We start from the raw sequence: 26,055 nt of genomic DNA, 5'->3' as shown, positions 1-26,055 counted from the left end.
CTGCTCCTAGAAATGCACTAAATGCTGCCACTGCCTTCTCCCAAGCCCAGGATGGAAAGCAGAGAGAAGCATGAATGAGGAGATGGTCCCAGGGAAGCAGCACGGACTCCCACAAAACGGGCCACAGCCTCGCCACATCCCTTGCTTCTCAGCCCCGTGTGGCCTGAGCCAGGAAGTGGCGGTGCCAGCAGATTCCACTGCGGAACCCGGGACTCGCTCCCTCGCTACACGCCGGGCAGTGGCTTGTGTGTAGAACCCTTCGGAGAGTGATGGAGACAGCAGGCCACTCACCCGTGGTCTCTCCGGGCCACGTGACGGATCAACCACCATTCCAAGAGGCGTTCCATACCCAGCACATCATACATGAAACAAGAGCGCTCCCCATGATCTTTTATTGTATCAGCTTGTTTTATTAATGGGAGGGGAGTCTGTTGGACGCTGCTGCCCTGCATCTTCTCCGGGGGGAATATAGGCAAGGCAAATATCCTCCGTTTCTGCCTAGCAGGACTCCCAGATCCAGTTCCCTTGTGGGTAGAACTAATGCCTGATGGTGCCAGGAAATGCAGGGAGCAGAATAAGGAACCTGAGGAAATCCACCGGGAGGTGAAGATGTCATCAAGAAAGATGGCCAGAGGAAGCCAGCGTGTGTGGCCTGGTGAACCAGGAGATCACCACCAAGTCTTCTCCCAGTTGCAGAGTACTCCAGGCAGCTGAAGAAGGGCTCCAGGGGATTCCAGCGATTTCGCTTCCTGGGATGACGAGTCCGTTAGGATGTGGCGGGTGGGGTTTTCTCGCTCTCGCTCTGCTCCACAGCCACGGGGGGCTTGTTGTCCAAGACGGTCTCTGGCCCAGGCTTGGCCCCCGACGCGGGGGTGGGGCTGGAGCTGCTGGAGGCCAGAAGGTTAGCGGACTGCAGCACGGCCTCAGAGTGCTCCCGGGCCTTCATGCGCAGGGCGGCCACACTTGCTGTGCGGTTGCTCTGGCAGCCATATGTGGGGAGGAAGGAGAGACCCATGTGGTCAGGGACGCAACAAGAGCACAGCGGGCTACCTGGAGGAGAAAGACAAAACACTACCTGCCGCTGGAATACTCAACACAGAATCCACCTGTCTCCACTCAAGCACCAGAGGGATTTGGCAGGCTCCTACCCACCTGCAGGCACCTCTACCTTGGGGTGAGGCAGCTGTGGGGCCTCCATCAGCCTGGAATCACTGCTTCCAGAGGGTGTGAGGGAGCGGATTCAGAAGGTTCTGGGCCCCTTCCAGAAATATGCAGAAGGGACATCGGGCTTTCAATGCAACCACTCCCACACATGGGGGCCTCTGCAGGGTGGGACAGACTCTTTGGTCATGTCGAATTGGGGAGGCCTCACAGCAGGAGAGACGAGTCTACTGCATGTTCAGGCTAGAGCACAGAATTCATCTTGAATCCATGCCAGAACTTTGGGAGATCCAAATGACTCCATGTCGGTGTTTGCCAAGAATTTTCTGAGCAGAATGGCCACGTTCTGCTCTCCCTCTCTCTAAGGCCTGGCTGACAGGCGGCACCGTGAAGCAAAGCGTTTCCCCTGCAGCAGAAGCGTTGCACAGCTTCGTGTCGTGTTGTGACTCAGTGGCCCGTACCTTCCAGTCCCGTGGAAGAGGGCAACTGCGTCCTGCTATGGAAAAGAACAAAACACCGAGAGTGGCCAGTCTCAAGATCCCGACTGCGCCCAATGTCCAACAATTATAGCAAAGCCATTTCAACATTATAGCTAAGAATAAGACGAGTGGAAAAGCTGAGGGCCGTGAGACAGTTATGGCTTCCTCTCTGGAGCCAGAAGCGGGGAGGGAGGCCGGGGTGTTGATATTGTACCAAGAGACCAAAGAGGAAGTGGTCCGACTGAACTTCCTGAGCAGTCATTCCAAAGCCAGGGAACAAAGGCTGTGTCCCTCCCACCCACTCGGCTAAGCTCTAGAAATGGCAGGGAGGGGCTGCTATGCTAAGACATATGAGGACAGAATAAGGTGGATGATTGTTGTGGCTTACCGTGTCTTACAGACAATCCTTTTATTCCGTATGATGCTGAGAATTAACTACTTTTACAATGGTGCTTGCAAAGCTATCATTCAAATGCCCCCATTAAAGTTGGTTCATTAAAATATTGGTTTGCTTGCTTTATTTTGCTATGCATGGGGTACATTTTCTGCCACTCACATGATAAGCAAAAGTAACACAGAACCATGTTCAACAAGCACCACCATAAAACCAAAGCAAAATGCAACAAAACAGTAAAACGGCCAGATTTTAAAAAATCAGTAATGATTAAAACAAAGCCATTCATAAAAAAACAAAACATTGTATGAAAAAGGCACTCTGCGGAAGCTACATTTTTACCTGGTGGCAAAATACCCTCAAGCCAATGTGCTCTCCCAAAGTCTTCTCAGAGAGCAGCATTGGATGCTTCACTGAACCTTGATTGCCATTTACTTCCCACTTTCTGGAGTTCTCACAGTCTGAATAGAATCTCACCTTCCAGAATATTTGGGAATTACCCACAACTCGGAAACTTCATTGCTAATCCTGGACTCCAGAAGAATTATGAATAACTTAAATAGCTTCAATTACTGGGCAAATCCTAACACGTTTGTCCCATACTCTCATCCTCCTCTTTATTTACATATGTAGGTTGCAATCCTATGGCCACTTTCCAGGAAATATATCCCACTGACTTGAATGGATGCACATCTGATTGCACGAAGGATATAGGTCCTATTTCCTTTTTGTTTAAAAATGTTGTTTCTAGGCCACCCTTCAATATAAACATTTTCAGGCTAGATCACACTGCAAACAAATGCAAAGCGTGAAAAGAACATTTAAGGATCGTAAGCAAGACAACAACGTCGACGACAACAAAAGAATTTAAAAGGCCAATGCTTATTGGAAGCCCAAGCATAGAATGTCTACTGAATTGCTTCTATTCCAAATAATGCTAATCTTTTAAAAACTCCCTTTAAAACTCAATTTCTACATTCTAGACAAAAGGAAAAATATTAGAACATTACTCACAAAGTTTGACAAGTTCAGTAATGTGATAGCATTTCATCTTAATAGACAATAATAAACCCTAGAAATAGCAAACATTAATAAAACTACTTCAAGGTAGAATAAGAGAAGCAGGATTGGCATTTAAGGCAGGGACATACAATGCAACTGATTCTGCCTTTCCATTGGCCCGGGAAAAGTTTAAGACCAAAGCAATTAAGGGCATGATACTTTGAACAGGTAGACCCAAAAAGAGGGGAAGGGAAATGCTGCCTGGAGAGCTGTAGGAGTTTTCCTATCTAACTCGCATAGTATTGCACCCTAAGAGTTTTTCCAGACAGAACCCTCGGTGTGATGTGCCAGGTGCCAGAAGACGGACTCTAGCATGGCTTCAACACTGTGCGTGGGAATGTTTAACGGGAGGGTGCCAGCGAGCACGGCCTGAGTGGGAGCAGCTTCTGGCGGCGGAGGCCTGGCTTCGTTTCTCCTGCCTCATTCTGATTTCTCACAAGGACATCACACAGGACCATAAAGAGCTGGCGAGCCACGAGGGCTCCCATCCCAGCCAGTGGAGGCCCGGCCTTCACCACTGCACTGCGCTCAGCTCAGTTGTTTCAAGAACCTGCTGCCTCTTCTATTCTAAATCAAAAACACGCAATTAGGTCTCCATTAAGTTATAGCAAATTCTGCAAAATTGATCCAAAGCACCTACTCTTGCTGTATTACATCATGTTGGAAAGGCCAAGCCTGGACATAAATACTTAATGTAATAAATACAGTCTGAAATATTTGATCCACTTGACAGTTTAATTGATCTGTGACAGACAGACTGACAGAAAAAATTAAATTAGCCCTGCCCCAAGTCTGCCAGAAGCACATTTTAATTGTGTGAGGTCCCTTTTGGTTCACAAAGAGATCTCTTCCGCCCTGACTCTCCGGACTTCCACCTCACTTCTCCAAAATCCTCTGCAAATAGCCATGCAATCCCAAACAGGATCCCAAGCAATGGCTTGTCTCCAGCCACAGGACTGCTCCCTTCCGGTCGGAGAATCCGAAGAAATAACTCCCTATAGCCAGCCAAGACAGGGGCTCTCACACCTGCTGCACCATTGCTCCATATCGTAAGCACTGTTTTCTCCTCTTGCAACAGTTCTCTGCAGATCTTGGCCGGAGTCCTTTTCCCAACTTGATTACTGGAGATCCATGGAGCTGCCAGGGACCAAGACCAAGTCCTGTGAGCACCATATGGTCCAACTCCACCCCTGCCCTTCCCTCTCACTCTGTAAAGGCTGGAAAGAGAAGATCCATGCACGGGACTTTTCTTGTAAGTCCCCTTATGTGCAAGCAGCAGATACCAATTGAACTGGAATGCAACGATGAACACAGAGTTTGCTGTCCTTTGCCAAAAAGAAATAGAATAGATCCATTCCCCATGTTATAATTTGCTTCCTTTCCGTTGCAAAGGCAGCTGTGGAAAGGGGACTTGGGCTGGAATTATGACAGGAGAAGAACCTCACCCCACCCCATTCAGCAGTTGCACAGGCTGACCGTAGCCCTCGGCCACTGTTCACATGACCCAGACCAAGCCATAATCCCATTCATACAATAAGCATCAAGCACAGTGCCTTCAAAACAAAAACATCAAAAGAGTGTATTGATGATTCAAGATGGTTGCGGCAAGACCCTGAAGATGTAAATGTTCAATTTTTACAACTTTATCCAGAATTGCATAATAGCAGCTCTGAAGTATCAAAATGGGATATTGGTACTTATTTTTCTCAGGTTAATTTCCCTCGTCTAACTATTCTACAACAGCAGTTTTTAATGGGATATTTGCAGATTGATGGAATTGTGAAAGCCACAACCAATATGAAAACAGGGAAACACCTGCTCTGGATGGATTTCCAACAAAGTGGCATAAAATGTTTTCCAGTTTTCTAGTTACCAAGCTTCATAATTTGTATAATGCCATTTTTGAATTGGTTTCTCTTTCAAAGCACTCAGCGATGTTTAGATGACAGCAATCCCTCACTCAAAGAGAGAGAATGCCTTCTGTGCCAATTATCACCATTTCCTTGATTAATGTTAATTTTAAAATATTAACTGCGATTCTGGCTGACAGACTACAAGGAGTAATCACAATGTTAGTCAAACTGGATCGGGGGGAGCCATTAAAAATAGGAAGGCAGCTAATAATCTCCGGGACCCTTTCCTTTCTCTTAACCCCGAGCGAAGTATTCTCCAGGAGAGCAAATTCCAACAGACAGTTGGGATTTCAGTATTACGACTGGCAGTGCGGCTGGGCGCTTGACTTCGGGTGATGTGGGTGGAAGTGGCCTACGGATGGTCTCCTGTATGGGCTGTACTTTTTCTTGAGGCAGAAAAAAGGCACCCATTTGCTCGGTTAATTCTGCAGAAGTTGCCAAGCTTCCCTTTTGGATGCAACTAGTGGAACTTCATCAGAGTCGGGTCCTTCCGGAGGTGGAGCCACAGCCATTCCGATACTGCCTTGGCCACCCGAGTGCCAGGGATGGGGAGGGAAGGAGGCTGGGCACCCGAAGCGCAAGGCATCGATGGACAAGGAAGGCATCCGCAGAACCCTGTGATGGGAGGCCATGGCCTACTCATTGCACTATAGGCCTCCTGGGATGTAAAGCCAGATTGATCTAATCAAATATCATGCCGGTAACGCTGACTTTCAGCACACCTGCTTGGTGCTGTCGAGCTTTCTGTATTCTTTAAGGAACCACAGTGAAAATAATCCAGGAAATACTTGGATGGATTCGCAGAAGCCCTCAAACATTAGTATTAAATCTCTTTTGGAGCCCAGCAACCATCTGGCAGGAACAAGGCTGCTGATGGCCAAAAAGCAGGGAGGGGGAGGGAAGGAAAGGGTTCCAAATCTTCTTTCTAGCACAGGCATGCTCATGTCCACTGAGAAGCAGGCTCCAAAGTGGCAGTTAACCCCAGAGGATGTGCAGAAGTCAGGCTTTGAATCAGGAGCAGAGTAAGAGGATTTGGCACATTATGATTAATATCAGCAATTTTTAAAAGTGTGTGTAGACCACATGAGCACACACTAGGGGGAAATATTTGGTAGTGGGACAGGAAAAGTTCAGGTGGAAACTCTGGCAATGCTTTCAGCTGAATATTTTAGAAATGTGAGCTTTTAAAAATTCATCCATGTGCTAAAAAGCTGCTTTTTGTAATAAAGTTGAAATGTCATTTTAATTTATGTCAATTTTTCTATGTCAAGTTAATGTGTCTTCTTACATTTTGCATGCTTTCTCTATGTTTTTGTATTTCTCCTTTCTAATTAAAAAATACTACATTCTCTTTGCTTTCCAACTCTGACACGTTGCTCTCTCTCTCTTTTTTTTTACCTTGCTCCCAAACCCACTCTGTATTGCAACAGCACCCTGAACACAAAACAAAACACTAATAGAAAGATGCATCACCAGCACCACAAAGACCCAGGTGGGCCTGAAACACCATTCTCCATCATGAATATGCTAATCGACCCGAGGTGCCACCTGGGGCATGCTGGGAGTTATGGCTGGGGCTGCACGGGACTGCTCCCCCGGACGTCAAGCAAGCGGCCACCAACCACATTGCGTGGCAGCGAATTCTAGATGTCGGACTAGATGTTCTCCGAAGCACATGAACTTGGTGGTCTCCTAAGAACATACAACAACTGAGCAACAGGAGGAGGAGAACGGACAGCCTGGCCTGGGGCAAGCCGTGTGCTCAGCCAGCAGCGTGTGGGGTGGGCATGAAGACAGTGGTTGGAGCCTGAGCAGGGCCATATGGCTTTCAAAGGACTGGCTCGCCCTGGCTGGGACTGGGGCTCAGCCGCAGGCTTACGCCAGGACAGGACACAGCAGGATGGATCCAGCGAGTTGATTAATAGCTGGGTCTTCAGCAGAACTCCCTGAGAGCTGCTGCTGCTGTTGTGGTGACCGTCTTGTCTACACCTTCCCTGGCTGGGGGCAAATGCCATGGAAAACAATGGGATTCATTTCTACATGGTTATTTATTTGTGTAAGGCCTTTATATATCGTCCAACTACTATATTTATTTATTTATTTATTTATTTATTTATTTATTTATTTATTTATTTATACAGTTGTGGTATAAGAGAAATAAATTAAGAATAAATCAATGTTATGAGAGATTCGTGGGTGCGGGGGTTGTTTACTGAAAGGAAGGAGCATCCTTGTGTCTGGGATGCAGGAATGTGGCGGGGGGGTATTGATATGTGTGTTCCATTGATTATGGGTTGATAGTTTATTTTTACACGTTAGTATACACACTTCCATCTCTGTGACAGGCAGGGAGCAAAAAAGAAAGAAAGAAACCCACTGTGAAAACCAGTCAGCTGCCACTTGGTTGTTTTTTGTTTTTTTTTTAAAGCATATTTTGGAAAGGTACCTGCATCCCAAGCCTCACGACTTTTCCTCTCAGCTGACAGCAGGGGCACTTCCTTCTCACCCATACCTGCAAGTGGCACTCCTGAATTCAGGCAAAAATACAAAGCCACGTACAGACACAAAGCCTCGTGAGCAACTTAAGCCAACACAACTTTAGCTGTTTCATTCTACTCATTTCTTGTAAGCCGTCCTGAGACATTTGTAGGGGATGGGATAGAAAAGCTTGTAATAAATAAATGAATAAACAAACAAACAAACAAACATCCGTATGAGAAGGGCACCTAACAATGCAGACACACAATGCTTTGCAATGCGGCCCCTGCTAGCTAACTCAGAGCAACGCTGAATTCCCGGAAGTTATCCGGGGAAATCTAGTCCACCACTCTTATAGCAATCCCAATCTATCACTGGGAGGATTCCGAAATGTTTGTCAAAGGCAGGCAGCCCTGCATAGACCACTTCACAACGCCTGGCATTGGCAAGCCCAGCATTTCCAGAACGACTCAGAATCCAGCCCTGTCTTGCAGGCACCGCAATTAAGCCTCCACGAATCAGTGCACAAACCCTGAATGATCTCGATCGATCCTGTTCAGGTCTTTGATGTATAATGCAAAAGCTACTTTACTGTGGTACGGGCTGCTCTGCCGATAGAGCAAGAAATGACATGAAAGAGGAAGAGCGAGCTGGGATGAAACGGGCAAGTCATTATGTGACGAGGTAATGATTTTCTCCTCCCCACATGCGCTGGGCAACAGGTGTTCCACCAAGTCCTGTACAAATGCAATCCAGCCTCTCCCACAAGGACAGCGAGCTCCTGCTGAAAATCAGAGATTCCTGTTTGCCTCCATTAATAACCTTTCCATTAATGAATTGCCTTTGCCCATTAAGGAGCCGCTCTGAAGTTCATGCTTTTAGCTTGTTGATTCCTTGGGTTGTTTGCTGCTGTTACACAATGCATAAATAAATCAGGCGCTGGCTGCAAGGGGTTTTCCCTTTAGGCTCTGCACTCAACAATAACAATGTAATGTGAGAAGGAGGGCAGGAGACCCGAACAATCAACATAATGAATTCACAAATTCTAGATAAAATACTTCTCCAGTATATTACTTAAAACGCACATGGTGGTGATTTGGACATTTCCCCCTAAATTACGTTTTGTCTGGGAAATGTGAGAGCAGTCTATATTTATCCCATTTTAAAAATGTCCTTCAAGAATGGGTGAGCAGTCTAGAGCACAGCTATATTTTAGCCAGAAGGAGAAATGATAGACGTCGGCAGCATCTGGTGAAATGGAAGCAAGGTGGTATAAGAGAAATAAATGAAGAATAAACATGCAGCATTTTCGCTACCCCCTAAACATCTATTCAGGGTGGCTTGTAGGGAGCCAGAGTTTATTTGGAAAAGCAGCTTCCGTGCGGGGGCAACGAAGAGCGGAAACGGCACTTGGCTGCAGCAGAATCGCCCGGATTCTCCAGGGGATTCACCAAGTCATAAAACCACAGAAGAGCAGAGTTGGAAGGGGCCGGAAGGTCGGGACACAAAGTTACACTACCCCAGATTCTAGTACTGAACAGAGCTAATTGGAGCGTCTGCTGCACGTATCCATTCAAATGTTATTCTCACTGTATTTGATAAGGGATCCTCCTAGGGAAGTAAGCAGAATTTTAAGTTTAGCTTGCCTGGCAAACATGTATTTTGCGGGGTAACAAGGGGGGAGGGAGCCATGTGAGGATTCTGGGGCAACAGCAAGGTAAGTACTGTCTCCCTCTCCAACTGCCCCCTCCCACAGTGGCTAATATTTTAAAATAAGATTAAAATGCACACTGAGCTCCAATGCACACACTCTCAGGTGCCTAACCCAGCCAATAAGAAACTTTTCACAGGGGTGGCCCCAGAGAGCCCCTGGTGGGGGCCTGTTGAAGTGCAGGCATCAGGGAAAGCAGGCAATGTCCCACAAAGTCCCGGGAGTCCAACCAGAGTTGCGAAGGCCTCGCTGCGAGAGACTGGACCACTTGCTTCCAGGCAGTGGCACACCAGCCGAATGTACATCCAGAAACAAAAGCTGAACTAGCTCGGCCGTGGACTTGGGCACAGCTTTGGTGTGCCTGTTTGCATCTTTTAAACACGAATGGGGTGGGGATATAATGTGACTGTTGGCTGGGCCACAAAAAGGCGTAAGGGTGGCGTTTCATGAGCAAGCTTCCCGAGCAGAATCCGGACAATTCTGTCCATGCTTAGCTTGCCTCAAGAGGCATGCCCTTCATGCGTGCTGTAATACAGAGGTGCGAAGACTTGGGCCCGGGGCCAGAGGCAGCCCTCCCAATATTTCAGTGCAGCCCTCCAAGGTTCACCAGAAGAGGCCACCCTTTTCCCCAGCCTCTGGTTTCCCAGCGTTGGTGCATTCCCCTCTCCCTCCAGCAACTTCCCAAAAGGCTGCCATGCTTCTTCCAGGGTTTAGATACGGCTGTAAGAGCTTTAAATGAAAGGTGGAAATGAAATGAAAACAAAAACCCTCCTTTTGTTTCATCTTCTCCGAAATGGAAATCAGTCCTTAGCTTAAAGAGTTTCTGCTATAACATGCAGGTAACGCGGAGACAATCTGTAGAACACCACGCCTGCAGTTTCGACCATGAAACATAAATTCTTCCCCTGAAGGAGAATCCAGCCCTTTCCTAGCAACAGCTCCCTATCAAGGGTCAAACTACATGTGACTCGAAATGGCAAGTGCGGAAGAATATGACTGGGATTGAAGTTTTGGTATACGGGGAGTGGGGAATGAGTTTAACACCATGTCAGGATCCTGCATGTTTTACTAAAACCTAAAGCAGATCGGTCATGGGTGGCCTTCATATTCTCAGACATGGAGACTGGCCATTGGTAGTTCTTCCCAAACTGCACTGATAGATGTAATGAGATACCTGCAACACCTTCCACTAATTCATTGCAAATTTCATTTGCACAATGCACATTTTGTAATGCAAAACTCCATTCTGAGAGAGGGTCTATTAACTCACAGATCTCCCAGCCATACCACCTGGCCAAACCTTGGGAAGTCATTTCTTTCCCCAGGAAAGCTCTCTTGCAGGGTCTGCTTTGTTTTTCACTTGAACCCTCAGAGCCATTGATTGGAGCCTGCTGCAGAAGACATACAGTTAAAATTCCAGAGCCCAGGAATTCGTTCTGAGTACCAGAACTGAACTTTTGTGGCCACACAAAACCCCATTCTTGTCTACCCCAAGCTTTCTTCGTTTCGGCAGCATAATTTGGGATTGCTAAACAACTGGCTGACAGTCTGGCTGGAAACTGACTGCTGCTAGAACCAGATCCATGGGTGCATATGCACACACCCCTTCCCAGGAAACAAAGACAAAAACCTGCTTGGCCCTTTCAAAAGTTCTGTTTTAAAAGACAAAAGCCTAAGCTTCAACAGCTCCCACAAGTGGTGTGTCTTGTACTTTCTCAAGCCCCAGGGGACCCTGAGGAATATCAGGTCCACATACAAAAACTGAAGGATCTTGGTGAAAAAGCCAGCCCAGTTCAGCTTCTTGTGGCTTTTGCTTTTAAGGGGTGGTTCATCTTTTGACAAATGTCAGGGAAAAGCAAAGCGACAATTTAACACGTTTTGCTTTTTCATGTTGATAAGAGGCATATCCCAGGGCAACGGAGTTGGTTGGTTGGTTTTCTTTACAGAGCCCAATGAGCAGGCAGATGTGAAAGACCAAAATTACATGCCATTCATACAAATTACAATTTACACCATTTTCAAAACCAAAAATGTAAACCACTCATAGATTCTGGGGAAAATGGTGCGGTCCACCATTGTTTGCCGTATCAAAAACACCTTGGAATTCCAGGGAAGGAAACAAATGGAATTCCCAGAACTGTCCGTGTCCATTTCTGATAGACCTAGTGACTAAGCTGGGCTAGCAAGTCCACACTGGAAAGCGTGTCTGCTTCAGCTGCTTTCTGAGTAAGCAGACCAGGCATCCAGACAATGTCAGTTGATTTCTCAGTCTCCCTCCCGATTGCTCACGCTGCTGAATTTCCCTAGAATAACTAGCATGCCAGGGGAGTGGCTTAGAATGGATTACATTGCTGGCTTGACCTCCTGCACAGGAACTTCTCCACCCCACCACCCCCCCTCCCACCCCCAGGAAAGTGGGAATATCTACTCTGGAACACTTTACAGGACAGTGTTTGCTTAAAAAGCAAATGTGCAGAATGCCACTTGCTTCATCTCCAGTTCTACAAGACGAGTTTCTTCTTGCTTTTCTTTAATGAAGCCTAGGAAATTGGAGATGGTGGTTCACTTGGGCAGCAGGTCACGGATCCCCCCTCCTTGCATGCCAAGCAGCAAGTGTGTATATGACTGGAACCTAAGCCTAGCTAAACAGAGTGTCCAAGCTTCAAACCAGAACCAGAAAGTCAGCCCTGTGGCAGCAAGGCCAAGTCGTTGTGGCCGTCAGTGGCACTCAACCAGTTAACTGTGACCCAGCTCACTTAATCATTACTTGACCCCAGAGGGGGCCGGACGAGACGAAGATGTGGGGAAAATTAGTCTCTCGCTGCTCCTGAGCAGGCAATCAAAGAAAACCTCCCTTACCTTTGAGGGATGCAACTTGCGACAACGCCTGGGCGTAGGTGGCCGTGTTGAGCAGAGTCCCAGGGAGACACGAGGGGAAAAAGGGGCCAGACGGACCAACTGCTCTGCTGAGGCTGCAAGGAGAAACATGGGTTACAAACACAGGTCTCTGCCGAAAACCCCGTCACGAAGCGCCCTTCCTCTGCCGCTCAGCCTCACAGTATCTGCTCGGAGAACCAGCATTTCCAGACTCCATTTCTACCCAAAACATGGTCCTGAGGTTAGTCCCAAAATGTCTGTGGGCTCACGAGTGGAGTCGCCCATCCGCTGATGGGCGGGACTGTTCCCTGCATGGGAGGCACATCTGGTTAAATCCAGCTGAAGGCGAGCCGGAAAGGCCAGAGTAGCTTCTGCTCTGCGCACTCCCTGGAACTTTACGGACAGCCCAGGACTGGGTTCAGACGTCGCAGGACCTGGCATACAAATGCCGCCATTGTGAGTTGTCACCAAACTATGACTTGCTACCAAGCTTGGTAATCAGTCACAAACAACATGCAGTTCACAACCCAGAAATGAATTATGGATTCTCTTTATGGGTTATTTATGGTTAACAGTGTGTGTTGTTTCAGCATGGCTGAGTTCAGACAACATGATAACCCACGTTCAGCAACAAGCCACAGCTCAATGATATCTCACACTCGGTCCGTGGGTCGGGTTTTTGCGTTGTCTGAACCCAGCCAATGAATCTGCCCTTTAGATACCATCATCTTTCAAATGCACACTTGCTCTCTCTAGAAAAAAGCCCCTCTCTGCAGTGGCCCCACATTTACCCGATTTCTTCTCCCAAAAAGCTTGAATGGCATGCCCCTTGGGTTGGCTTTCAAAGACAAATGGCAGTATATCTTCATCAAGCTTTTGGAAGTTGATTTAATTATCCTTTTACTTGCATCCTCTGCGGCTACTAATTTTATTATTGAGTGTCAGTTTATTTTACCTTTCCATATAGATGTGTTTGAAAAAGCTTTAAAGCCCCAGGATATATGGGTCTTTTTAATGAAAGGCAGCATACAGATATTCTTTAAAGACCCAGGGCAGAGGAGAGCTACTTGGTGCAGCAATTGTGTGTCTGGGCTTGAACCCAGACCGGGCAGGCCCAGCCACCAGGCTGCCTCTACGCACTTCTGGTCACACAGTCTCGGTGCTCAGTCCCCCCCCACCCACCACAGCCACCTTGTAGCACCAAAAGGGGCAACCCCTCCTGTGCTTTCGGGCCCGCGGTGGGAGGCAGTGCTGGAGAGCCCCAAAGCTGAAGCTGCGCCAAATGCTCTACAGATCTTTACAAAAACCTCAAGCAGACAGAAGGTGAGGATCAAGCAGGGAAGAAGCGCCCTCGGCGAAGTAAGCCTGGAAGCCCCTCTGAACTCCTCACAGCCTGCGAAAGATGCAGGGAAACAACCACAGGCTTCCCAGAGCCACAAAGAGGTTGCACAAGAGCTGAGGGCTCCTCGCATCTCCATTCAGATTAGGGTAGTGCCAAAGGTCTCCCCCTCTTTTACTCTTCTCATTCAGCCTGATAGGAATGGAATGGATTTCAAAAATGAATGCAGTGGAGAAGAAATTTGGGGAAAATTGTCATGGGTTTGGTTCAGGGCTCTAACATCTCTGGTGGCTGGGAGGCATGCGCAAATGTCCTGACTTTCGTGGAGCAATCCTCTCTCTGGCAGCCTCCTTGGCTCCCCACAGGAGAAGACCCCGGAGAAGACACGGTGAGCTCATTCGTCCCACGGGGCTTTTTCTGAAGGCAGCCGGGCGGGGGGGGGGGGTGCAGAGCAGTGGAGACATGTGCAGCTTCAAGTAGTTTTGCAGGTTAAAAATACCGGTTAAATCCAAAATGAATTCTGAAATGCCCCAAGAAGGAGGCAGAACGGTGGAAGGGGTGGGGGAAGGAACTTTAAGGAAACTGGAGGATGGCTTTGCAAGGAAGGAGTGGTGTTACCAGCACCTGCATTAGAGATGAGATATATCCAGAACTTTAACATTTATAAGACCCTGGAGTAAGTGAGGAACCCTGAGTCATGTAGGACATGATAGTCGAGTCAAGTTGCGACAACCCAGGTTCTTGCTGGACATCAGGAAAAGCTTCCTCACTGTCTGAGCAATGCGACAGTGGGACCAGCTGCCCGGAGAGGTGGGGGGCTCTCCCATACCGGAGACATTCAGGGTGAAACTGGGCAGCCCTCTGAGTGGGGTGGGGTGACGTGGTGTCCTGCAAGAGCAGGAGGGTGGACCCGATGGCCTTCATGGCCCCTTCCAACTCTACTGCTCTATGATTCTATGAAAAATAGCACCCAGCCAAAAATTCTTGGGCTACATTATCTCAGAAAAGCCATGACATTTTTCTTTCCGTACCTTGCTAGAAATCCAAAGAAAGTCTGACCATTTTTCCCACATTTTCTTCACCATTATTTCCAGAGGTAGCTCAGTTCTTCCCTACCTGCCAACCCTCCTGCCTTTACAGGGTGCTGTGAAGGATGCAGGATGGAGCAGAAGAGGTCATTCCTACCTTTGATGAATTTCCAGGCCCTCTTTCTTATTCCTGGCTTGGTCAATTGGGGAGGGAGAATTTAAATTCCTTCCTGGGGGCGTCACCTCCGCCATTGCCTCCTTAGGCCCTTCCTGGTCAGAAGCTCCTCGCTCAGTTTTTCTCCACTTGGCCCTTCTGTTCTGAAACCAGACCTGAATCAGGCAGGAGAGAAGCAATAGTCAGCTTTGCCTGGGCTCAAGCAATAAGAATTTCTGTGAATTTCATGGAACTGGAAGGGACCCTTTAGTCCTCTGCCCAGTGCGATAGTCCAGTTTAAAGTACCCCATCCTCCATTTATTTATTTAAAATATTTATATGCTGCCTACTCCACCTACAGCATCTCTCCTCTGCCTTGGGAGGACCACCTTATAATATTGCTATCATCTTCTCCATATGGAATTGGTAACAAGAAGATCAATTTTTCTTGAAGTCCTTATTCAGTGAAGATCAGGAAAAGCTGCATGTTAAGGTGTACCTAGATCTCATTCATTCTTGCGGAATGATAGTGTGTAGCAATGTTGCCATGAAAGAAAAGAAAAAGGAATAGCGGATGCTTATACGAGTATTTCTGTCATAGAATCGGGGAGATGGAAGCAGCCTTTAGGCCATGGGTCCATCCCCTAATCGGGGTAAGAATCCAATTTAAAGCCCTCTGACAGCTGGCTCCCCAGTCTCCGTTGGTAGAACTCCAGCAACAAGCTCTATCATCATAGGATCATAGAGTAGCAGAGAGGGAAGGGCCAAGAAGGCCACCGAGTCTAACCCGTGCTGTTGCAGGGCACCGCGTCGCACCCTCCCAGGCAGATGCGGCTCAATACGCACAGTGCAGAACGGCAACCAAAGGGGGCCTGGCATGGGCTCCTGCTCGCCATGGGTTGATGCGAGGATGGGTGCCAACGTCCACCTGGATGCACTCGGCTGCCAGGGCTGCTCCCTGGCGCAGCAGGAACGGCGGGCTGAGGCCGAGCAGCCACGTCCAGCAGCGCAGCAGCAACGGAAATGTAAATAAAAGTGGCAACAGAGAGAGCATGACCCTTTTAAGACTTCACAGCCGTGTGCCACCAGACTTCACTGCTTGGTTGGGAAATTTACTGGGGTGGGGTGGGGAGGGGTGGAGGAGAGGATGCGAACTCAAAGGGCCCCACCTGCGTGGGGTCCACCCTTGCAGTGCCCACTGGAGGGAGCAGAAGGTGCTGAGTGAGAGGGCTCCTTAGTCCAGCGCTGCCAGTGGGCGCTTCCTGGGCCCGAATGCCTAGCCCTGCCTAGTCTCGGCATCCTTGACCCGCATGCCTTGCCCCACAGGGAGAGAGAAGCTGAGCTGTGGGCAGACACTGCTCTTCTCTGTTTGTTCTCTGTGCTCGTTCGCCAGGCTCTTTTCCTGGTGAGGAGCCTAGCTGGGAATGGGGGATTTTCACAGAACGGACGTTTCCCTTAATTTCCGGAAAAGGGGAAGCCTGGCCAGTCTCAAGACTGACCCAGGAGGCTCCCGCTTGGAGCAGCAGGCGCCTCCACTCCAGTTCCAGGAGAATGGCCAGAGGGGGCCACTGCCTGTGGTCCTCCTTGTGGATGCCCCACAAGGCACCTGCGACAGAGGCCACTGGGCTGGTCCATCAGTTGAGTACTCCTGGGAGACTCTCAAGGAAGTCTGACGCTTTCACTCCCTGCCTCGGTGCCCAGAAGAATCCGTCTCTGAGCTGCCAGCTCCTGTTAAAGCACAAGCAGCAACCTCAAGGCACAGGCCTCTGTTGGGACAGTGGCAGGGGCACATGGAGGCTTGAATCGCTCCTCCCTGCTCAGATGGGCATCCGTAGCTTCGAATGTGGATGCAAAGGGGACACGTAGAACAAACTTCTCTTTGCATCCAGTTTGGCCCTGAAGTCTCTGCCACTGAGCCAAGTGGCAGATCTTTCCTCTAGTGGTTTTTTCTTTCTAACGTCAATTTTGTCCCATAACACCAAATTCCACTCACAGCACAACCGTGGCCTCAGTTCTCTGAATTCCTAAAGTATTTTGCATGAAGTGTATTCAGTTCCACTTACGTCAGTGGGATTAAGTGGTTAAATTTAAGTACCTTCATTTAATTGGGCTGTAATAAGTATGTCCACAATCTGGTTACAACACAGTCTGACGAGACACAAAAGAGAGTGTGACTGGTTTTAAATTTAAGTTTGGCTGAACCAGTTGTGGATATTATTACATGGATGAGAAAATCTGGCTTCTGAGCTATGACTAAGGAAATATGCAATTTAAAATGTGATTACAATGCACTGTGTTTCGTTCGCATTATCATTCTATTTTTATTTACCCTGTTTTTAAATGCATGCATCAGCAAAGGCTGAATAATGATTTTATCTGCATTCTAAATTTAGGAGTGTTAAATGCAAAGCCAATTGCAGACACTTTCTTGTGTCTTAATTGAATGAAGGTCACAGCTATAACAACATTTAATTGAGCTATTTTTCATTATCATATTTTAATGACTTTGCAATGACAGTTTGCCAGCTTCCAAAGAAAGAGCCTGATGAAGTCGTTTATTTCCCTATTTAGTTTTTGTTTGACAACATCATCTTCGATTAAGACATGGCTTTCCAGCACATTAATCATATTTGAATGAGCAAGGGGCAGAAATGTAAACATGCCTCCTTCCCCCTGTTTCCCCATGTCCCGGCATGAAAGCAAACCCTAGATCTATTGTCTGCTTGTATAATAGCCCACAACAGGCCTAACATTCTAATTTTCACCACCCGTATCTCGCCCTTGCACCTTTCAGGGAGAAGTTATGATCTTCCACTTCTGAATGCCCAATAATTGTTCCATTTATCTCAATTTGCAGTGCAGTCTTTAGGCACCAATTGCCAAAATGGTGGGAGGGAAAACCTCAAGCCATCACATCCAATGTACTGGCAAAAAGGAGATTTGAATGTCCAAATAATAATAATCAGTTTAATTTCCCTGCACATGACCAATGATTCATGTTCAGATTTAATAATCAGGGTTGCATAACCTGATTATAGAAGAAATAATTTGTTTACAATCCCCAATTTACTACAGTGAATTCCATTATCTCTCCTTAGCCATTGGGTTTTAAGAGATACTAACATGACCCTGGAGGAGAAAAGCCGCGCCATTATATTTCCTACAATTAGATCTTTGCATAGTCTTAACCCCAAGCACCTACATAAAAAGAAGACAGAAACAGCAGGAAGAAAGTCCTATAAGGAGCACATGTGAGCTGAGAGAAAGTCTCTCTGCAGATGGAAGTGCGGATTCTGCACCAAGCAAGCCATAAAGGCTCCTTCTTAACCGGGAGCTAGATGGCGGCAGGAGGGCTGCCCCCTCTTCCAGCAGGGCTGCCCCTCCGTCTGCTGCAGAGGGAAGGGCTTTCCTCCACCACTAGAGGGCAGGAGGGTGCTGAGCTCTTCTCACAGGACCGCAGCCCACAGATGCTTGCTGGGGCCAAAAAGTGAAGACTCTTCCCTGCAGAATGTTCACTCCTCCTTGAATCTCGGAAGCACACAGGTTTTCTCCCTTTTAAATCCCATGCTTTGCATTGTAGACATTTTCTGGATCTGCCGTTCCAGTACCGTAGCCGTACGGAGTGGCTACAGCTAGAGCAGCTTCGAGTTCAGACTCTGCAAAGATTTAATGCTGGACACGGCTTTGCTCCAAGTCTGCTGTCTTTCAACTTCGTGCCATCCTCAGGCTCCTTGAAAAGGAAGTTGGACGCTGGGGGCTGCAGGGCACCCCATCAGCTGCACCCTGCTCTCGCCACAGATAGGCTTCCGAAAGCTCCCACCTGCCCTTCCTCAAAGGGAAGTAAAACCCAGGGAAGTGAGGGGCTGGGCATGGGCGGCCGTTCTGTGAATCCCGGATGTCAGCGGTAGGCATGGAGCATACTAGGGAAGTGCCCTGAGCATCTTTTGCCTGAAGCACAGGACACAAATGGTCTGAATAACAAGGCAGCCCTAGACCCTCTGGGACACCTCCTATCTTTTCTAGGGAAGTCATGCTGCTGCTATACAGCTAGGAAGGAATCACGGCCTGCCTGTGGATAAGAACCGAGCCTGCTTCCTGGCATATCATGCATTCAGGGTCCTCGACAGAAATGGAGAGGAAAGGTGTCAAGGCACCACAATGCAGAACAGCTAACTCCTAACCACACTTAAACTTTTGAAGTTTCTCACTAAATCGCCCAGAGAACTTCAACTATTGTGCACTATATAAATAAATATTTTATCCATTTTAAATTGTGTTAATTGGGGAATTAGAAAGGTTCTGGCTAAACACTTGTCAAGCACCCAGTAACTACTCTTCCACAGAAATCTGGAAGCCAGCAGACGTTGGTAACATTTTACTTTAAGAGCTGAATAGAGACTGTATGCTTTTGCTTATAGCATCCATAAACTCTCTGTTACGTATACAAATTATTGAAGGGTTTTCCAAGTAAAAATACTAAAAATGTTGGGGAGGAGACAAGATGTTCTTCAGGTGGGAGCATGTGTGTGTGCCTGCACAGAGGAAGCCTTCCTGGATGAAATTGACTGCTACCTGGCATGGGGAGCCCAAGCTCTGCATTCGAGTGCAGGGAAGGAAGGGCTGAGTGAGGGCTCCCTGTGAGCACCAGCCTGGGAGTCATCTCACGTAAGGCAGTGGTGCCTCCTTCCTAGCAGGGAACGGCTGCGCAGCAGAGGCCGGTCCTCTCGCCTGAGCTAGTCAATTTCACCCAACAGCAGCTTTGCAGAAGATGTGCGCTGGGAGTTTCATCCATTTCCAGGACCCACCCCCCCCCCCCCCAATGTGAGGAAATGGATGTGCATTGATGTAATTTAGTGCCTCAGAGACATGGACAAATTAGTGTAGAACATTATCACTGGTTAATTATGAATGACCGATTAATCAACCTAATCTAATATTCCACATTATGTTGATGTTATTAAAGTGCATCATGAAAATGACAGATCGGCTTCATTTGCTTTCTTTGGCCAATTTCTTTGGCAAATGGGCCCTCCTCACAGGCAGCACTGGGTGAATTTGATGATGTCAGAAACCAAACAAAACGCCAACAACTTTCTGCTGCCAGCAGGAGGAGGCACCTGGCCAGGAAAAACTTCGTTTACCTGGACACGGGCTTCCGTGAGGTTGATCTTCATGGCCAGCTCTTCTCGTGTGAACACGTCTGGGTAGTGAGTCTGGGCAAAAACGGCCTCCAGGGCTTCCAGCTAGTTCAGAACAAGAAAGGAGAGGCCGGCAGGGCCGAGGGGTCATGGTTGGCCCCTCTCTGCCCGCACCGCCGGTGCAAAAGGCCGAGCTGGTCCCGGCCTCGCAGGGAGCAGCAGAGGAGCGCCCGCTTCTCCGCGCCCGGCCCCATGGCAGCCCTGCGCGGCCCCATGGCTTGCCCCCAAGTCCGGAGCGCGCCGTTCACGCACGCACGCACGGGGTGCGCGGTCGCCCCTCGGCAGCGCGGCCCCGCAGAGTCAGTGCGGGCGGCACAGCGGCGCCCCCAGCAGCGCGGGAAGCTGCGCGCCCTGCTCCGGCGCAACGCCTCGGGGACCGTGCCTTGGCCGCCTTTCGCACCGTGTTCGCTGGACCGGCGGGGCGCGGAGGCGGGCGCTGCGCGGGCGGGCCGGGAGCGGCGGGGCGCCTCCCGCTCGGGGCAGGGTACCTGCTGCAGGGTGAACGTGGTCCGGTTCCGCCGCTGCTTGCGCCGCAGGAAGCCGTCGTCGAAGTCCGTCGTGGAAGGCGCTCCGAAGGGCGCGGCACCTGTTGCGGGAGACCCGGCGCTGAGCCCCGTCCCTCGGCGGGCCGGCGCTGCGCCCGGGGCCCGCTCGCCCGGGCCGGACCGTCCACCCCGCCGAGGGGGCCAGGCGGGGCGGCGGGGGCGGGGCGGGCCGCGCAGCACCACGCTCGGGGCCTTCTTCCCGGCCGCTTCGGCGGCCCAGCGGCGCGGGCGCTCGAGGCCCCGCCAGCGGGAGCCAGCTCGCTCGCCGCCCTCGGGCCGGGGCCGGCCGGCCGCCTCTGACAGGTGGCCGCGGGGAGCGGGCTGCCCCTTCCCATTCCCAGTTGGCTTCCCCGCGTGGGAGAGGCGCGGGCCGTTCTCCTGGGGGCCCCGGGCGAACGCAGAAGGCCGCGACGGGAAGGCGGGGCGCGCGTCCGCTGGAGTCCACGCGAAGGACGGGAGAACTGCCTTGGCGAGCTCCGACCTGCTGCCTTCCTCGTGTCACGTCCAGACGACCGGTGGGAAATTAAGTGCTGGCTTTCCCCCCGTGCCGTGCAAGCCTAGTGGATGTGTCTAACTGAACCTGGAGAGGCGTTTTAAGTAGCCGGAGAGCAAGAAAGGAACTCCTGCAAGGCGACCCTCTGCAGAGGGGGACGGTTGGGGGGGCGGGGAGACGGGAGCGCAAGATTCCGCACTCCGCTCTGCTCCAAATTGCCCCTCTCCTGCTCTCCCCCTCGTAAAAAGGGCCGTCAGAGTGTAGTTGCTCACACTTGACGCGTTCCCCGAACAAACGGGCTGCTGGCAAATCCGGCGCTCGGCCCGAGGGGAGCCTCGAAGTCGCGACCTTTTCCCAGCGCCGGCGTCCCTCGGGCAGGATTTGTGCAGGGAAAGCTGGGCGAAAAGGTGGGGCGGGGTGGGGGGGGGCACGCGGGGCAAGCTCGGCGCGCGAGGGGGGCCACGCTTCGGCCTTACACCCGGATCTGAAAGCTGCGCTTTCCCTGTGGCAAGTGCAGCAAGGCTACCAAAGATGTTGGATTAGAAGTGTTTAAAAAAATAATAAAAAGCGCTGCAAAGTTATCATCAGAAGCAGACGGATCACGGATTGTAGTCAGGCAAAGAATTATGATTTAGGATAAAAAGGCACCCCCATACACATTCCTGGGACTGAAATCCCATTACTGGGTCTAAGCCCATTACCTCATTTGTTAAAATCGATTTAAAGCCTCAAACGCGCGACGGGCCCTTTGAAGACCCTCTTAATGGCTGCAAACCACTTACGCAGCAGACCTGAAATAGATTTCGGACAGGCAGCTCTTGCCGCTGCCTTGAGCAAACCGGAGGACTGGAACCCGTGCGCCCTGGGCACTGGGATGGGGAGGGCAGCGGGAAGAAGGCTGGCACTCGTGGGCGCCGCAGAGCAGCCCTGTCCGTGGCCTCTCAGGAGCGAGTCGCGCTGACTTGCTGCCAGGTGGTGTGCACAGGAATGCAGCCTCCTGTTTTTACCTGTTCCCCCTAGAAAAATGCATAAATCCACGTGATCCACGTGGCCACTAGCCGTTCAGAAGGAAGCCCATTTCAGGTCTGGTGCCGTAAGCTGATCAATCCACCCTGGCAAAGTGCAGAAGAGCAGGGAGCTCAGATGCTTCGTGGGACCAATTTAGGGAGATGGGTTTTCCACTGAAGGAGTCAGCATCTCTCCACTGCCCAGCCACCCCAGCTCTGCAAAGCGTCTCCCCAGACCCTTTGCCACTTGAGCTTTCACCCAGATATTCTGACTTTAAGCTGATTTATGCTGGACTTCTGCGCAGGCTTACTGCTCACTGCATTCTCCTGGATTCAGGGAGGACTTCCTTCATAAGTGTGAGCCGGAATTCCCTTCCTTTCCTGCCTCTTGCCCAAAATGGCCTTTGCTCATGCAGACCAAGGCATGAGCAAGTTGGGTGGCCATAAACTCAAGTCGCCGCACAGCAGCATTCGGCATCTGCTCTGTGGCGCTGGAGTTTCATGCTCCAGGTCCTGGAGCTGCAGCCTCAGTTTGCGCGGGCTGCCAGTTCAGGTTATTTACCATGAAGGACCCCTGTTAAGATCACGAGCAAAGCCAAAGCTGCCCTGGCACCCAGAAGAACGGCGCGCGCGTGGCCTCTTTTGCTAACAAGAGGTTTCGGGCCCATCGAACAGCACCTTTTCGGCCCAATTAATTTGGATTTAAATAACTGATTGACTCGCAGCCGGAATCAAATCTGCTTCTTGGAAGGAAGCCTCGCAGAGCCCATGGGGGCTGTGCGGGAGGGAGAGGCTGGCTGCATCCAGGTTCTTCCGGACGCGAGGGGTCACTCGGGTGAAATGGCCCGCCTGGCCGGGAAAAGGGGGTCTTCTGCCTTACTGCGCGGGCTGGCGCGATCCGGGCCGTCGCTCCAAGACGCGCTCGCCGTTCGCGCGCCGGCCGGATGCTCTGGGCTTGCGCCGACCGGGAGGGTCGAGCTGGAGCAAACGAGCAGCCGGCCCTCGGCGGGCCTGACTGGTGCGCTGCTTCGTGGCCCGGTGCCCGGTGGACTCCGGGCAGCTCACGGGTTGTCGCAGCCGGAAGCCGGTTGGGACACGAAGCCGGGCGCTGTCCGTGGGCGAAGCCTCCCCCGCGCCCTGCTGCGCCGCCCATGGCGCAGCGCACCCGGGCGGGACGGTCGGTTCCGAGCAACTTGGCCTCCCCGTGAAGCTCCCAGCGCGAAGGAAGCTACTCCAGGGCACGGGCGCTTCTGCTTACGCAAGGCCGCGGCGGCGCAGGAGCCGTCCGGATCGGCTGGCCGTGGCTAGGAAGAGCCCATCTGGGCCACATCTCTCCGCCCCCCTACCCCCGTCGCTCGCTGTTACAACGAACAAAAACTTTCGAAGCGAACCCTGCCGGACCGATGCTGCGCCCGCCGTTCCGCCCGACGCCCAGCTAAGCCTCCTCCGCGCCGCAACTGCCTCCGCCCGCGCGAGCCTTCCCCTCCCTCCTGATGTCGAAGCCTGCTTCCAAAGCGGTATGAAAGATTTATGCTGCCCCCGGGCGAGAGGAAGGGGCTGCCCCCAACCTTCCCAGAGCTTCCCGATTAGAGGCGGAACAGGAACATCTGTGCTGCTGGGAGAGCGGAGCGCGCCCCCCGCCCGCCCCTCGCCCGCGGCTCTCTCAGCCACAGAGGGGAGGCAGGTGGCAACATGTCACCGCGAAGCGCGCAGAGGCGCGCGCGCCAGCCGCCCCACCAAGCCGCTTTCAAGACAAATCAAATTAACGCCTGCCCCCCGCCCCCGCCAGCCCTCTCCCTGGAAGCCCCCCGGCCTGCTGGCTGCGATTTCCCCGGGGAAGCACGGCGTTCTGCGCGGCGCGCTGGCCAGAAGTTTCTGCCAGCCTGCGTAAAAGCGGCGGCGCGCGGCGCTCGCTCTCCCGCCCCGGAGTCGCAGCACAGCCCCAAGCACCTGCGGAAAAGTTCCGGGGCCCACTCCCAGGGGGCTGCGGCCGAGCTGCTCCCGCGCAGGGGCCCCGAGCTACTTACGGTCCGGGCGTCCGCACAACACTCACCCTCGAGCTGCGGGGGGCAGTGGAAGTAAAACATGGTGGCCGGAGCCGGGGACGGCGCTGGAGGCGGCGGAGGCGGCTGCTCGCGCTGCGGAACAAACGGGGAGAGGAGAAGGCCGTTAGCGCGCGGCGGGGCAAGGTCATCGGTCCGCGGGCGCGGAGGGAAGCGAGCGCAGCACCCTGCGCAAAGCGGGCCACGTTCTCTGGATGAGAGCGCCAGAGTCTGCGCGGCAGTTCCCGGCACCTGTTAAAGGAAAAGTTTGCGGAGAACTTTGAGGACATGGAGGGTGGGCTGAGGCGTCCGTTCCCAGGCGGAGTCTGGTCGCTGCGGGCTGCGCGTTCCACGGGCCAAGCGAATCTTGCGTGCAGGGCAGTCCCGCCAGAACGAAGCCGCGCGTCGGGGGCGGGAGGGCGGGCGGGGGCAGCAGAGCCAGGTCGCTGCGACGAGGACCCCTCGGGAAGGGCAGCTGCGGGGACGCTCCCCGGACGCGGAGCCCGATCCTGCGCCCCGCCCCGCCCCGCCCCGCCCGCCTGCGGGCCCGGGGAGAGCTCGCCCGCCGCGTCCTGGCCCAGCGGCGCCCCGCGCATCCGGCAGACGCAGGCGGACACCCGGGCGCAGGCGGGCAGCCCTACCTCAGCGAGCGCGGGGCGGGGGCGGCGGCGGCAGCTGCTGGCGCGGCCGCCGCTGCTGCTGCCGCTGCTGCTGGCGTCAAGGCAGCCGCGAGGCCCCCGCGGAGCCGTGCCAACGGGCAGATGTCTTCGCGGAACTGTCTGCAGCCCGCGCAGCCTCTCAGCACCCGCTTTTATAATCTCACGCATAATTGGCCTTAATCTGATTATTGCCAGCGCTGTCTGCAGCAAGGAACTTGGATAGGTCTACTGGGCCCTCCAAATGACCCACGTGGTGCGTGGCGGGGGAGGCACGTCATTTCTCGGGCAGCACCAGGCGCGCGAGCGGGGGGGGGGCGGGAGCCCGCGCGACCCCCGAGCTCCCGGCACGCGCTGCTCGCGCCAGGCGCCCGGGCCGGCGGGCGCTCTCGTGGGCCCCCTCCTCTGGCGGCCGGGCCGGGCGAGGGGGCGGGCGGGCGGGCGGCGCTGGCACTTGCGCCTGGCTGGCGCGCTCTCCCCATGCCCGCTAATGGCCCATTCGGCGGGCTTCGCGGGAGCCGCCTCGCCTTTGCCGAGCGGAGTTTGATTTTGTTCACAGCGAGGGGCCTCCGGATTGATGCTCGCTTCCCGTCTGCAAATGATATGCGGTGGGATCCTTCGCAATTACTTTTAAAACGCATCCGAGACCGAGATTCAGCGGCGAGAGCCGGCCCAGCCCCGAAGCCGGGGTGAAAATTAGATTTTAAAGCACCCGGGTGAAAATTAAAATTCGGGGGTGCGGGATTGGATCGAATGGCGCAAACTAGAAAGTGGGGGAACAGGATAATGGTGCATAATTGGTTCTATAATAGCATTACACAAAGATAATAGCTCCTTATGGCCCCCAGCCCTATTAAGAGCTTCCCTGGCGTCAAGCCTTTATGATATTAAAGGGGGAATATAATGATATTTGGGTTATTAAATGCGTGTAATTAATTTATGTATCACTGAAAATAAAGTTGGTATTTCGACCCACTGAAGATGCATCAGAAACTGCAAGTCAGACAACTGTTGATGAACTGGCGGGCTGGATTGGGTCCAGACCACGAGCTTTTTTTGGAGCAAACCATTTTTGGCCAGACAGCCGAAATTGAATATTTTATAAACACAGCAAGAGAACGAGAAAGGACAGGTGAGTCGGTGCAGGGATCGCCCAAAGGTAGAGGGAGGTTAAAAGAAATCGTGCGTTTCCAGAGCGGGAAAAGAGAAACACATTTCAGAAACTGGATCCCTCCTTTCCATAGGCTCTCAAAGGCTAAGCAAGACGCAGTTTGGACAGCCCTGCTCAGGTCAAAAATCCCTCTCTAACCTGCCCAAAATAAGTCTGAGCGACAGAGGGTAGCTGGCAGAAATTAGACAGGAAATTCACCCACCGGAGTCAGCTGTGGTGCATCTCCAAGCGGCCTCTGGGCGCGGGTTCCTTGGCCCCCTTCGAGTCCGTTTTCACAAAGGTCCCTGAGCAAGAGCTTTAGTTCGTCGCTCATCAACTGGTCCCGTCTCCGCCTGGAGGAAGCGCGG

The 26,055-nt window shown here is 51.8% G+C and overlaps 1 protein-coding gene across 1 annotated transcript; it reads right to left on the bottom strand.

The window, feature by feature from the left end:
• Positions 1-766: 766 nt before the first annotated feature.
• DRGX (dorsal root ganglia homeobox) lies at positions 767-23,926 on the bottom strand. The gene is made up of 6 exons (XM_044420052.1): positions 23,893-23,926; positions 20,283-20,380; positions 19,738-19,839; positions 14,600-14,772; positions 12,058-12,170; positions 767-1,050 (listed from the first exon to the last, which is right to left on the bottom strand). Exons 1-6 carry the CDS (start codon positions 23,924-23,926, stop codon positions 767-769), a joined length of 804 nt encoding a protein of 267 aa, XP_044275987.1.
• Positions 23,927-26,055: the final 2,129 nt, after the last annotated feature.

Source organism: Varanus komodoensis, unplaced genomic scaffold, assembly GCF_004798865.1.
Source record: "Varanus komodoensis strain SLA01 unplaced genomic scaffold, ASM479886v1 scaffold11, whole genome shotgun sequence".
NCBI lineage: Eukaryota > Metazoa > Chordata > Lepidosauria > Squamata > Varanidae > Varanus > Varanus komodoensis.
The sequence above is the reverse complement of the archived record's forward strand: the minus strand, read 5'-3'. Positions and strand labels throughout refer to the sequence as shown.

Bases quoted from the DNA above. Each gene is read 5' to 3' on its own strand.
- DRGX (XM_044420052.1), bottom strand. From the start codon at position 23,926: ATGTTTTACTTCCACTGCCCCCCGCAGCTCGAGG. The intron at 14,773-19,737 runs GTAAACGAAGTT...TGCCTGATTCAG, and splicing joins TCACGGAAGCCCGTGTCCAG to GTCTGGTTTCAGAACAGAAG. The intron at 1,051-12,057 runs GTAAGGGAGGTT...TTTCTCCTCCAG, and splicing joins GCAAGTTGCATCCCTCAAAG to GTAGCCCGCTGTGCTCTTGT.